The 15,313-nt window shown below is 37.4% G+C and overlaps 1 protein-coding gene across 1 annotated transcript in view; it reads left to right on the plus strand.

Annotated features, from left to right (window-relative positions):
- The window catches only part of lrp1bb (low density lipoprotein receptor-related protein 1Bb), a 236,311-nt gene that overhangs the window by 138,492 nt on the left and 82,506 nt on the right, over positions 1-15,313 (plus strand). Inside the window, exons 26-32 of the mRNA XM_026295401.1 lie at positions 2,403-2,567; positions 2,912-3,156; positions 7,932-8,063; positions 8,320-8,547; positions 8,883-9,057; positions 9,327-9,421; positions 12,485-12,634. Coding sequence (XP_026151186.1) covers positions 2,403-2,567; positions 2,912-3,156; positions 7,932-8,063; positions 8,320-8,547; positions 8,883-9,057; positions 9,327-9,421; positions 12,485-12,634 — 1,190 coding nt within the window. The remainder of the gene's footprint in view (positions 1-2,402; positions 2,568-2,911; positions 3,157-7,931; positions 8,064-8,319; positions 8,548-8,882; positions 9,058-9,326; positions 9,422-12,484; positions 12,635-15,313) is intronic.

Here is a 15,313-nt window from a genome sequence, read left to right on the forward strand (position 1 = left end):
TCAGCTGAGCCTCAGCTGTCTTATGTGAGCACAGAGCAGTCACTGATCCTTATGCAAGGCTCAGGTAAAACGAATGTGCAACAAAGACAGTGGTTCTGATTTGTGGCAGATTAGACGGACCTGAGGGACACATGGCATTCAGTGTGTCATTAATGACATGATGAATAAACCATAAATCACCTCTGATTTACAATTTACAATTTAGTGATCTGTGTCAATAGTCAATAGAATTCCATTAACATCCTTTTTATTGTGTCCATATACCATTCAGGTATAGCAGCATCTACTGTGTATTAAGTTGGAGAACTGACTTTTGAAAGGAGAGATACTGAAAAGGTTTTAAAAATGTATGGCTCTCTGACTGGGGTAGGGAAAAAGCTTTCAAACACTACTGCAGACACACTTTCCAGCAGCTTTGCTCCTGTTTTAGCTAGGCACCACATCAAAACACCACTTGGTGGGTGCCACTGCAAACAGGTGGTGAATCTCAGGAAGGATCATTGCCATGTCACGGTACTGTGACGCTGCTGGTGGGTTAAGGCACCCTGGTGGAGAAGAGTGGGGTCTAGGCAAGATGTTTGGATCCTTTAGGCACCTAAAGGTATCATTACTTTAGTCTTTATTAAACAACACTACCCTGCACTCAACCTCTAAAAAAAATGGGATGTCTTACTTTTGATAGCCCATGGATGATAGTGGCAAATATTGTTTTACAACAACTGTGCATATTACTCTTGCACTATGTAGGGGCCATAATTGTGACTTATCTCCAGTGTTATGCAGTGAAATGTTACATTAATTCACAAAGTTTGAAATCGAGGTCTATGTGGCACCTAATTTGTTCAAGACCCCACTAACAGAACAGCTCACTTTTATGGGATTGTCTCAGCATTAACTCAACATCTCTGTTTTCAGTGTCGCCTGCATGTTTTCCATCAAGTGGTAAAAACAAATTCATCTTGTGCTCATGTGTGACTGAGCAGAACGCTGTTTAAATGATAGTCCAAGAAACACAAGCTGCACACTGAAAGTAGTACTATTAACACACTGAAAGTGTCCCACTGGCTGGATGGTGTATTTTAAATGATTAAAGATGATGTACCTGTACATGTACACAGATATCATTATGTTATAAAATGTTGCTTAAATTTTCTTTTGCCCATCCAGGTACATTACCCTTTGATAAATTATTTATTCTTTAAAATATACAAAATGAATGAATTTGTAGTATAGTTACTTTTACCCCCCTTTTCCCCCGTTGCATGGGCCTGGTTAGTACTTGATTGGGAGACTCTGAGGGAGACAGCAATCCAATGGACCCCAACACAGGACAAATTAAAATAAAATAAAATTGTTTAATTACTTTTATGGAGAGTAATGACAAAGAAATTGTCTTTTTGTTCACTTTATAGATAATGCAGAAAACAGTTGGGAGAATTTATACTTTCAGTTTTTTATTGAGTTTAGCATGTTATATATAATAGTGCAAATTATGCAAAAACCAGTTCAATTCTCTGCTGTTAATGTGTAACTTTGGTGCTTACTTGGGATTAATGCAGTTGAGGACTAGCCAGTGTGGCTAGTATATTTCAGATTAAAGAAATACCCAGACATTTGTAAAATCAATTTAACGCTCTTAAGAAATGAGTAATCTGCTCATGCACTCTCTACTATAGTACTTTTTCACATTTGGGAAGATGATATGTTTTATAGCTGTGCAGAACAGGATTAATGGGTGCTTTTGGTGCCTAAAGGCAAATTTCGATTCCAGGGCAATAATTCTAATTTAATTACTGGAATCCACTCAAAGGAGTGGGTCATTGATCTGGGAGGACTTATCAAATGAATATGACTATTGATCTGGACAAAGATATTTCTTCCTAACACTGTTTTGGTGTCATCAGTATGTGATTTAAGCTGGGGCACCCACTTTCTCTCTTGTTTGAGCTGGCTTGGTTGACCAGGGCAGGACAAAAGTGATGTGTGCTTGGTTGTAGTAGGACTCAGGGCACTGTCGATGGTCACATCAATGACAGTGTTCATTTCCAGGCCTCATTGAGCTGTGAAAAGTCATAATAACACAGATGGCCTCCCATTTCAAGGCCTGTTGCAGATGTTGAGGGCTGCAGTGGATCGCTGGTGCTGTTCTTGGACAGTCATCATCATTACTGACTGAGTTAATGCATACACAGCAACATTATATATGTAATTACTGTGGTTTGCAGTGTAACACCACTGACAAATAAGTACAATGCCTAAAAAAATTGCTCTCATATGGTTATTACCACCTCTTTGCTGGGGCTTTTCCAAAACCATTTGCAATTTGTGTATCTCTTTTTCTTAAAAAAGCAAACAATCTGACAATAATCAATACTGCTGTCATTTTGGGTTTCTGCTTCAAGGATCCTCTTCTGGACAGACTGGGATGCATCTTTTCCTCGAATCGAGGCTGCTTCAATGAGTGGTGGGGGTCGACACATTGTGTTTAAGGATATGGAAATCGGGGCATGGCCTAACGGACTGACCCTGGATCATCTGGAAAAGAGGATTGTTTGGACAGATGCACGGTACACCATTCAAGTTTTGTGTGTAGATGCATTCAGACTTTTTATAAATTGTAATACATATATGATATTATACTGTATACTGCATAGGATTCTGCATTCCCTTAGTAAAACCTTTACTTGACTCTCCAGTCTCCTACTGAGCATTAAATATTGGTTGGAGGATATTAAATATTTAGAGGTCTTAGTACAATGACCATATTTAGATTTAAGTGGGCCTTGAACAATTTAGTAGCTCCATCAGTGGCCTCTACTTTGATCTGCCTAGTTCTCCTGTCCCCTTTCAAAGCATTTGAAGAGCAGTTTAAACTTTAGTATGGGCTTTTCTGTTAATCTCTTCTGAACAGCTCCGACGCCATTTTCTCTGCACTCTATGATGGTACTGGGGTCATTGAAATCCTCAGGGGCCACGAATACCTGTCCCATCCCTTCGCTGTATCACTCTTTGGAGGCAATGTCTACTGGACTGATTGGAGGACGAACACTTTGGCAAGAGCCAATAAGTGGTCTGGGCAAAATGTCACAGTCATACAGAAGACAAGTGCTCAGCCTTTTGACTTGCAGATCTTCCACCCTAGCAGGCAGCCACAAGGTGAGAAGAGTTTTTTGTTGGAGAACTCACTCACTCACAGAAAAAGCACAATTCACTAGGTTGGCTGGAGTCTATTTATATTTTGTGAGCTTTGCTCATGGGAGTGTGTTACCTGACTTGACATGCCATCTAGTAGTTGTAGCTATACACTCTTTGAAATTCTCATAATGAATCTGTGTACATGTACCGGTATATCATCCTTAATCCCTTAAAAGACAACATTCAGGCAGTGGGACACTTTCAGTGTGTTTTAGCTTGTGTTTCTCGATTACATTTATTCTGCAGAAAAATTATTTTAGTGCCATTATAAACAACTTTGATGCAGAATTGGTTCAGTCTTGGGTCTTTGGGCTCCACACTTTCTTATCAAAAGGTACTACTACAGGCCCTGCTTTCTCTTTAGTAACCCAAAAAAGCAATAGGTGAGGCAAAATAAAAACTTACCTTTGTACCATGTTTGTGCTTTAGTAACCTTGGTTCAGTATCTCAATTTGAGATTTCTGTTGTAAAATTTTGTTGCCTATAAAAGAAACCAGTGTTATGAGCAAAATCAAAACAGTTGAAGAACAGTAACATTTTCAGTAACATATCAGGAGTGCATACAAAACAGAACTGTGACATAAAAACATCTTTATTTCATTTATTTTTTTGAATGAGTTAGGTAAATACTGACCTTCTCTAAAGTATTATCATTCAAAACAGACCCAGATTATGGCTGCAATAAAAGGATCAAGAACAATAATCATTTTATATGCGATATTTCATTTTTTGGCTTAGGCTCAAAAAAGGACATAGTTGCGGCGTGAGAACTGAACACAAATGGCTTTAATCCTCCAGTGCCACTAGATATTTACTGCAAATACATTGTCTTTTAAAATAGAATTTATTCTCATCTAGCTAAAGGATAAATAAATACAAAATGTGCAGTATTTAATTTCAGCCTCTTTCCATTTGGCCTGTCAATCAACTACTGTATGTCAAGTATTGTATGATATCATATGACATGGCATGATATTCATGCAGACAATTTGCTAGCTTGAATTAATGGTACCTCTGAAAATGTTGTCTCACCATACAGATCATGCAAATGGCTCATACTACTATAATACAACTTTATTCTTTTTATTATTGTATTTATGTGAGATCTGCAGAATGAGAACCTCATTCATCAGTGAATATTTGCAGTATAAGCAATAGTCAAGTCAATTAGCAATATGAATACTGTGCTATGATGAAAGGAAATGGAGAAAACTGTTCTGAAATTTCATTAATATTTCCAGCAATTTCTTTTCATTTAACAGTGCTGAATCTGTAAGTGCCACAGTGGAATAGGTAATCAATTTTGTGAGAAGCTAAGTAAGCCAAAAATCTGACCACAAAATTACACTGCAATTGTGATGTCCAGCAGAAGGCCTATAGGCCTATCTACTGTATGTATGCCAATTTTCATAATATGTGGATCAGCTTGCAAGATATAGTGCCTAACTTTATAGGCATAACATAAAGTCTGTTCTCAATTCACTCTATGTTGTTGTTTTTGTTCAGAAATAGGTTGTTTAAATTGATCAAGTATTTATTTGGCCATGTGTGCCTAGACCAGGAGATTGATGGAGCAGTCTCTAGCACAATTGGTCTTTTTCTGCATTGTCAAGTTTCAAATATATCCTCCCTAGCTTTGTATGACATTTGAAAGGCAAGGAGATGTTTTAGCATACAAATGGGTAAACTATTTTCAAATGAGGAGGTCGATTGATAGCCCCAAGGCCTCGAAGTTATAACAGATAATTAGTTAATTATAGAAACCTTTATTCATTGCACTATTATTAACAGCAAAAGTACAGAAAATAATGAGTTCACTAATTTGTCTGGTTTGAGTATAATCTGTCTACTAGCAGGCAATTAGTGTGTCATTTTCTACATGTTTTGGCACTATGGAGTTGTACCAATTTTAGTACATAACCTTTGTATTTTTTCCTTGTATTTATTCTGTTCCCTGAACTGAATGAATGCAGAAGTGGAATAATTCATTTAGTGCTTTTGCTGTCATAATTGTTATGCTTAATGTCTGCAAAACTTTGCAAACACAATGTAATATTTATGCCATTTAAAAAAAACATACGTATTCGCAGGCAGACAAATTTAACAGGGTGTGAAACAAATAAGCACACCATACTCTATATACTGTAGTTCTGTCAGTAAAGGAACCACTTGCATACTAAACTATACCATCACTAGAGTTCATTCTGTGAATGAAAATGAGTATTTTTCCTTATTTTTAGGGAGTGCCACTGTTTTCATTTCTTTGGTATAGCAGTGGGCATATTTTTAATGTATTTATTGAAAAGAAATCTGACAGTTTAGAGCTAAGAAACACCTTGGCTCTGTTGTTGCTGCCTGTCATCCCTTAAGAGCATGACTCACGTGAATGCAGCGCTGTTGTGATTCCTTCCTATTAGCATACTGAGTCAACTGGGTGCTGTTTCCAGCTAGTAGAGATGGATTACTTTTTTTGTCTTAAATAAGCTACATTTGTGATGCAATGTGGCTCTCCAGTGTGTTACTGAAGGAGTCTGGGAAATGAACTTTGAATGAGCTTGTTTGACATGAATGATCCACAGCAGATAGAAAAATAGATGTTTTTGATGCATGAAATGTGATTGCAGCCTGATGGGAAATGATTGAACTGTGGGTGACATTCCTAAGTTTTTTTTTTTTTAGGTAATTTATTCTGAATAGGATAGACTAATAAATTCAATAACTAGGTATTCTGTTGTCCAGCAGTAATAAAGTAACAGAGATATTTATGATTTATGAGAAAGACATGTTACCAATACTAATGTGACTTTTATAATTTGTAATTTATTTCCCTACATCTTTACATCTTTAGACCCATATGAACACAAAACCAACTGAAAACTGCAGTGTAGATCAATCAGACTCTACTAAAATGTTATAAATCTAACATTGTTGCTTTGTGTTTAAAACAAGCCCTTCTATATCCCATAACTGTGGCCACATTGTTGAACTATTGCTGACGAATGGTTTGAGTGGCAATAACAACAATGCTGTTGATTCCTGCATTTCAGACTGCTCTTATAGGCTATTATTTTTGACACCACACACTAGGCTGAAACTGCAGATAAAATATTGTACACTGTAGTTTTGTTGGCAATATTTATATGCAGTGTATAGTGTATTAGAAGTGCTGTTACACATTCCTATAAACCAATCTCACAGTTGTGTACAACTGAAAAACACCAGGAAGTTGCTTAGAGCTGCACCTACAGTATATAGGGTAATATCACTAACTTTGCGAATATGGTCTGGAAGCGTAAAACCTAATGTCATCACTTTGTAACATTTTTAACAATAGAATTGCACAATTCTAGGTAGTTAGGTATTGCAACAGTCGGCAGCTAAAAACAATAACAGTGCTATAACAGTGCAGGTGGCACTGTGTGTGCAGTGCTCTGCTTCCACTATAGGCACAGTGGACGTGTTAACGTTTTTTTTGGGGTTTTTTTTTGCATCATGTCAAGCTGCAGGCAGCTTTCATGACAAAACAAAACAAACGAACAAATTAATGAATAAATAAAAAGATGCATGGCTGCAACTACAAGGCCTGCCAGTTAGTGCAAGTGTGTGGAAACCCATCTGTAAAAGATGTTTCAAACCTGATACACATCCAACTTGGCAAAGCACCTTGCCAACAAATGTGCTGACCTGTATGAAGCAGCAGGTTAGCAATTAGTGAATGTGATAGATAACATTGGCCAAGTCAAAGGAGTGTGGTTTATTGTGTGACAAGTGAACTTCTTTCATCATCTGAGTTTTAGCGAGGAAATTAAGGGCAACGGTCTAATTCCTTGGGTAGTTATCTTTTTTATCTTTTCAGCTGTTAACTTACCCATATGACTAACATAGTTAATTGACTCATGTTCTTTTATGACCTCTTTTCACATTTTCCACAGCACTGACATTGCTAAAATATTTTAAGAAAATTTTTAAGAAGTGCTCAGCAACAAGTGAGGCTCACCTCATTAGAGTGGTCATTCAGCAGGTGCAGCCACACTACAGGATTCAACACTGCTGACAATTTAAACATACAGTATGTTGGTCTAGATTTCAAAGCAAAATTCAAATTACAATTCATTGTCCCCATTCCCCAAAATCAAATGCTCCTTTCCCCAATATTCCTGCTACTGGCTCTGTGAGTAAAGGATCATTATTCATTATGGGAAGGTTTGTCAAATTTGACCCGTTTTGACATTTGAGAACAATGAAAAAAAAAAAAAAAACAAGTACCTGCAATGTAGCAAAAAAAAAAAAAGAATTATCAATTTATTCAATCAAAAGAGATAAAAAGGGAGGTTGAGGGGGTCATAAGCTCATAAAGGTGCCTGAGCTGACATTTCAGTCACTCAGTTTATGGCAAAAGACAGGTAGATAAAACAGGACATCACATTGTGTGATTGTAGATGTTTTTATCCAAAAACGAGTGGTGTTAAACCTAAAACAAATACACCACCTGTTCTATGAAACATTGTTTAAAGATGAATCAATCATTTTTTAATGTCAGACAGGCTATTAATACATTTTAAAAAGACCAGTAGCTCATAATTTGGTATAGACACTTTTTATGAGGGTATTCTTGGCTCGGGTCAATTTTGACCGGGACCATACTGTGAAGGCATGGAATATGAACAGGGTTAAACTCTTATGCTGAGTGTTAAGATATGTTCCCTGTTTCTATTTATTTCCTCTCTTCCCTTCAGCCTCAAACCCATGTGAAGAGAATGATGGACGTGGTCCCTGTTCACATCTGTGTCTCATGAATTACAACCGCACTGTGTCCTGCAGCTGTCCACACCTTATGAAGCTTTCAACCAACAAACAATCTTGCTTTGGTGAGCAACACCTTCCCCCATTTTTATGCTTTCTTCTTATGTCGTTTGAGTGAAAATATAGGATTTCACGAACACACGAGGACAGGTGATTTGGGAATTAGATTCGAATTTTTTTCTTTTTCTGCTTTTTGATTGACACTGACATTTACACCAGCCACTTACACAGACAATTAATATCAGACGCTCACCTGGATCTGACAAAAAAAAGGTCAACAAAGGTGCACTTTCTCAAATGATTTCTAAATTATCTCACCAGCGCTGAAAAGGTTCCTCCTGTATGTGCGCCGGTCTGAAATCAGAGGTGTGGACATTGACAACCCTTACATGAACGTCATGACAGCCTTAACAGTGCCAGACATTGATGATGTCACCGTGGTGGACTATGATGCCCAGGAGGAGAGGATCTACTGGGCTGACATCAAAACGCAAACCATCAAACGGGCCTTCATCAATGGCACCCAGCTTGAGACCATCATTTCAGCAGGTGGGAGCATTTCAGACATCTACACAAAATTTTAAGCTGTGTGTGGTGTACACTGCAGGGTATGTATGCATTAAAACTATTGATTCTGCGTGTTTAAGAGTTGAATGCAGTATTTAGTCAAAAAGCAATCTTCCCAGAGAGCCTTGCTTTATTTTTGTTTTGGAGTTATGTTGTTTTGGCTCTGACATGACTACAAGGTACAGTGTTACTCATTGAAGAGTATCCTCACCTTTAGTTTGCTTATATCAAATATAGCCAATTCACCTCTGCTTATTTCCATTATAGAGCTTTGTAAAGCACACAGACGTGACAGTTTTTTATGCCCTTCCTGACAGACATAGTGAACTGCCGCGGTCTGGCTTTGGACTGGCTTTCCAGGAACCTGTACTGGCTCAGCTCTGAAAATGACGAGTCACAAATCAATGTGGCTCGCTTTGATGGGTCCCTGAAGACCTCCATCATCCATGGTATTGATAAGCCAAGGTGCCTTGTATTGCACCCTACCAAGGGGTAAGTAGATTAGAGCAGTGTGTGCACTTCATCAGTACTCAGTGCATCTTATTAGGAAACCTGACAACAGACCTTACCTGTACTAAAGAGGTGTCAAAGTCTTGTTGTAAGTGGATCATGTTTTAGCTTAACAGCTGGAACAAAATCTACCATCTTACGTTCAATTTTCAGTTATATTTAAGTATATAGTATAACATTTATCTTATTGATTGTTATAAACTTCATTATATGTTGTGATTGATTGAATCACCTCACACCTTTCTACACAGAAAAATTTATTGGACAGATGGTAACACCATTAACATGGCCAACATGGATGGGAGTAACAGTAAGGTCCTCCACCAGAATCAGAGGGATCCTGTAGGTCAGTATGAGAGCTCTGGATACAGTAATTAAACAGACCTCACACTTAGATGTACAGTACCTCCAATATGACTCAGCCAAGTAGATTGTTTACATGTTAAAATGAGATTTATTTTTAAGTTCTCGCTGTTCAGTTTATCCTACACTCAATATTCTTACATTCTATAATTTGACATGATCTGACCATAAACAACCACACTGCATGATTTGCAATAACTCAATTGCGCTTGATTTGTCTGAAGATCGGGCTACTGTCTGGAAGGATATTTGACATCCTGCTGCAAACATCTTAGTAGCACAAATCAAGAAAGAAAACAGAGAACTTGTCAGTTTTGTTTGGTTATGGATTCAGTTTATGATAATTTAATTTAATTAAAATTTCCAGCATCAACAGCTGTGCTGCTGCATGCACCACTTTGCATCTGTGTTCACTTCATTCCAAATTCATTTGAGGTAATTCCCCATTTGAACCATAATTTGATGAAGATAACCCAATAAAGGTGTTTACCTGAAAGCTGTAATAATCTCACTTTGCCATAATCTGTTTATAATCAGTTTATTTCCATGCATGCACATGCAGTGACTTTTACAAACTGAATCATATGTGATGTTTGTACCAGCTGATATTTTCTCTGTTTTGACAATGTCAACAAGAATCCAAAAGGACACCCACCTCATCAATAGTGCTGTTTTTGCAACAAGACGTGTAAAAGAAAGCACCAGACTCCTTAGATTTAGATTCCAAACTGTCTAGTAAAGAGCGGCCAAGGGTTGGCAAGTCTTGCAATCCTAAAATTTGAGTGAAGCACAATAGTAACACAAGACAGTTTCATGGTGTTGATATACAGCACATTGCTTATATGGTATAACTTCACCTGAATGTTCCATGAAGCACATGTTAAAATGCACTTTTAACATGCATCAGTCTGCAAATACAGAGTAAAAGGTTATAGTGTTGCATGATGTTGTGGGTCAGACTGGTTGTTTTACTGTATAACTGCTTTGTAATAGTAGTGGCTTTTGTGGTCTTTGTATTTCTCAAGCCCAGTGTCTCCCACATCTATCTGTCTAGCACTGCCTTCCTCAGTGTGTGATGAGGTCATGTGTTCTGGCTCATCAATTGTACACTGTTGATACTGTCACCTTTGCAAAGCTATATGGCTCTACAATAGTACTTGAACTGCTTTTCTCACTCCATAGATTATTAGTTATTTATTTTTTTACAGACTATCGGGTTGTCTTTTCAAGCACTCACAAGTATGGACATTGAGATGTTGTTTTTTTTTTGTAGATTGTAGAGACACATTTGCAATTAGAAAGGGAAGGCTCACTTCTTTTAAAAGGGTAGTCATTCTATTTTTCTGCTCCTACCAAAAGGTTTAATAGTTAAGAATCCATTTTCTCTGACATACATGTTGTCTAATTAAGATTTTGTGTGATCTTGAAAATTTAAAAAAACAGTAAAAAAATGTTTTTTCTCTCGCTTCTGATAAAAGTCTTATTGTTCTTCTATTTCTTATTGTAAGTTGCTTTGGATAAAAGTGTTTTCCATAATGTACTCTTTCTAAATCATTACTGGTCAATGTGGTCAATAGTGCTTGTCTTTTTTTATACTGTCATTCCATGTTATACTAATATAATGAAATGGGACATCAAATTGGGGATTGCGGGGTGGAGTCAGTCCTACCCTCCCTACACTGAGCAGGAGGCAGGGTACACCCTGGACAGGTTGCCAGTCTCTCACAGAGTTGACACATTGACAATCAGTCACACTCACATTCACACCTACTGGTGTTTTAGAGTCACCAGTCAAGCTATCCTGTATGTTTTTGGACAGTGGGAGGAAGAAGAGAAAACCCACACAGAAAGGCCCAGACTGGGTTTAAAACCAGAGCCTTCTCGCTGAGAGATTGACAGTGTTAACCACAGCATTATTGCATCGCCCTAGTTGACTGTATACAGGGTAGACAGGGCATCTCAGGAGAAGAGCATCTTAGGTTGTTGAGATATGAGGCTAATGTGATTTTTTTTTTTTTTTTTTTTTTTTAATCTAGCAATCTGTCCTAACATGCCCGGCATTTAAGAGAGGTCAATCTCCACAATTCATTAGGACCACTGAGTAGGCACTACTGCCTGATTTTGAGTGAGTTATAGCTCGGTTTAGGAAAAACAGTCATCTGGTCTATATCTCTAGTAGCTGTTGTCACACAGCTCAAGGTCAGACTCCTGAATTGTCACCTAAACAACACTGTTTTCACTCTGTATCTTCTTCCTCATGAGCCTGTCAGAATTTCAGATAGCAGAGTGCACTGTATTTCACTGCCTTCATTTATAATTATGGGGTAGACCTGGGGACAAGAAGAAATTAATGATGCATTGTGACTGTGAATCTGCCAGTCATAAATCCAGCACATGGTGAAAGACAATGAGTTGTCCAGAGGCCCACAAATGAAATTGCTTTCAATTCTCGTCATTAACAGTGATATTCTATGTGTGAAAAACCATTATGTAAGTCAGACAATAGATTCAAAAGTAGAAAGTCTCTTTCTTGTTCTTTTTTCATACAAACTGGAGTTCTATAAAGAGATGTCCCACAAATATGAGCCCACAAACACATAGACATATTGTTTCAGCCAAATAGAAAATACAGTCTCTATACTGCATAAAGGGTACATCAATGCAGTTTTACAGTCTGTTGATTGAGTACTGTTAAACTGCTGATCAACTGAAACTGAATACAATACAAAGTAGGGTTGAAATCTTACCTACTCTTGATTACAGATAATTTACTATTTCGTGAGTTTGTCTCTGGTGATGAGTTATATTGAAGATATAGATTAAAAAATTGTTATACGCATATCCCTTCTATAGGTGCCAAACTATTCAAATAACAATAAATAATCTTTCAATCCATTATGGATCTTTGTCAGGCCACAATCTTACAAAGAATATACTGAAGATATTAAAAATCCTGCTGTGTTTTGGGTTCACGATCTGCATTATAGCAAATCCAAACACAGTGAATATTAACCTGGTATCCTCTGTTTTCCTTTCTTCCTCGCAGGTCTCTCCATAGACTACGTTGCCAACAAACTCTACTGGATCAGTTCAGCCAATGGCACCATCAACAGGTGCAATCTGGATGGCAGTGGGCTAGAAGTGCTGGAGACTCTAAAGCGGGAGTTAGCCAAAGGGACAGCACTGGCTGTGATGGGTGAGTGGAGTTTGTTCTAAGTGTATCAGATTGCCACTGGGGATTAGTCAGAGTCTGCAGGGATTATGTGTTTAACCAGTTAAGTGGCTATAGAATGGAGCCATTTAGGCCGTGCATTCAACAGGTGCGTTTCACTTTGTGTGAAGAAGCAGGGCTTTTAGATAATTAAAACACAGCACAGCAGTGATTGATGATTGATTTTCTCAGTCCCTTTTGTAATGAAAAAGGAGCAGGATGTTCATTACATGTTGATTCTTGGTATCAATGCTGAATCCAATGTGTCACACCATTCATCAAGTAATAGGTTCATTTAGGAATCTGCTGAAATTCAAGTCAATGTGGTTTGAAAGAAATCTCCTATTTAGCTTGCAGGGCCTGACTCTCCAAACCTTTTTTTCATCTTTTCCTTTTCCTTCCCCTCCGTTTTTTCTACATACATACAAGCTGCCAATAGAACCGGTAAAAACTTGTTCTTATCCATCAGTTTAGCCAAAACTCATACTGGTTCTGATACCCAAATAGTGTGTAAAGTTCAGTAACTCCAATGTGTTCTGTTTACAGTACTCAGATATTTTATTTGTGGTTTACCAAAAGGTATTTGAACTATATAATGACTTTTGGAGAAAGGGGAATTTACATGTACTATGAATAAAACAGGAATTCTTAAAAACTCTAAACCCTGTGTCTTAACCCTAACTTCAGTGGATGTTATTAAAAAGGTTTCTCAACCAAAGTGTTATTTTAATAGGAAAAAAAAAAAAAAAGGTTAAGGGAGTTGTCAGGGTAATACTTTGTGGCCTTGAAACATGCTATTAATAATGGCTGCCATTACTTTGTTTTCCTTTTTGGTGGGTATTTGTCAGCATGTGCATCAATTACTGCCTTACAGAATAACTGTTTTGTAAGCTCTTGGTATTCTATAACTCTAAGACACACGTTTTTTGTTCATTTTAATTAATAGGTATTTCTTACATTAAAGACTAGGGAGGACTGCTTTTATATGGACAGTAGAGACTTCATTATTCCATTTCACAAATGGGAGCTAGAATGCAAGGTGACATAGACTAATGGCTTGGTTCCTGCACAGTAGCACATACAGCAAAACAGTGAAATGATGTCTCCGAGTCTCCATCAATCACAATTAATGACATTTTGTTATGTTGAGGAAATTGTTTTGAATGCTAGAATGAACAGCACTGCACCGCATTATATTTGCACTTTGTTAAATAGAGAATGTGCTTCAGCATTACATTCATTGCAGAAATTTCTATAATCAGTATGTAAGATCTAGAGGATTTGTATATTTAAACTTGAATTCATGCAAGCATGGAAATGCATTTAATACTCATAAGACCTATTTCAATGACATGTCTCTGCTTTAGTAATAGTCTTGGCAGATGATGGACTTTACACACTCTTAGAGTATATGTTGATCTGTGAAATATCAAACATATATCAAGTTACTCATGTTAAACTGATACTCCTATCCTCTTTTCACTCTTTACCAGATTATATGTCTGCAATCATAAAGTGCTGCATCTACAATTAAGTGCATTTGCTGACTGGTCACTCTGTTTACCACAAAGTTTATTAAACCTCTCTTTTTTGTCTTACTAACTCAGCAAATTGTGTTTAGTTAACTAAAGACAACTTGCAATATGAATTTTCGGGTAAAAGCATGCTTTGGCAAGTATTGCCAGCAGGGTTTGGGTAAATAAGAGGTTTTGATTCATCTCTAACCAATAAATATAAATGATTGATTGCTTGATCAGTTTCTTGAAATGGTCAGTTACCTCACAGGTAAGGGCAGCACATTCATGAAAATGGCTTTGCACAGGTTATTTTACTGGAGTGATAATCTGTGGAGTGCAGTTCCCAGACAGGAATCAGACATTTCGCCTTTTCCATTTCCTTTTGGCTTTTTCATTTTGCATGCATGCTGTAGCGATTGCTCATGCTGGTTTTGAAAACATATAATGAATACACTGTTACACATGGTCCATCCACACAGGTTCTAGGAATCTGTAATAATTGTATAGGCTTGAGGGAAAAGTGAAGGCTTCTATTTAGAAGTTTGTGTGATCCATCAGCCTTGACTTGCCTAGAACCAAACCAGCAGTTGTGGTGGAAATTAAATATGATGTGCTACATTCAAGCAATCCCAGCTACCCAGCGTTCTCACGGCATTAAATTAACACAGGGTGCAAAGCTAATCTAGGCAAGCGTGCCCTCTAGGGTCAAATGCTTTGTAAACTGCATGTAGACTGTCATTCTCACTCATGGGAAATTGTCTGATTTGTGGAAACGGGTTTTATGTTCCCTTTAAGGATGACATTGAGCCTGAAGCTATTAATGCTAGTGGGAAGTGTGTGTGTGTGTGTGTGTGTGTGTGTGAGGGTGGGTGTGTGTGTGTGTGTGTGTGCTTTTATTTTGAATGAATTAGCACATTACTTGTAAATGGCATAATATATATATACATATATATACATATATGTATATGTATATATATATTTATATATACATAATTGCAAGGATTTGCTGCTGCACATAGTGGAGGGTTTCTATGCTTGCAAAAGATGATAAAGGATCATGATTTTTTTTCTTTTTGTCTTGTTGATGAAGATGATCCTGTTTACCTGTGCACATATATGAATGTATCTTTACCTGTATGAAACCTTA

This window comes from Mastacembelus armatus, chromosome 21, assembly GCF_900324485.2.
Source record: "Mastacembelus armatus chromosome 21, fMasArm1.2, whole genome shotgun sequence".
Taxonomy (NCBI): domain Eukaryota; kingdom Metazoa; phylum Chordata; class Actinopteri; order Synbranchiformes; family Mastacembelidae; genus Mastacembelus; species Mastacembelus armatus.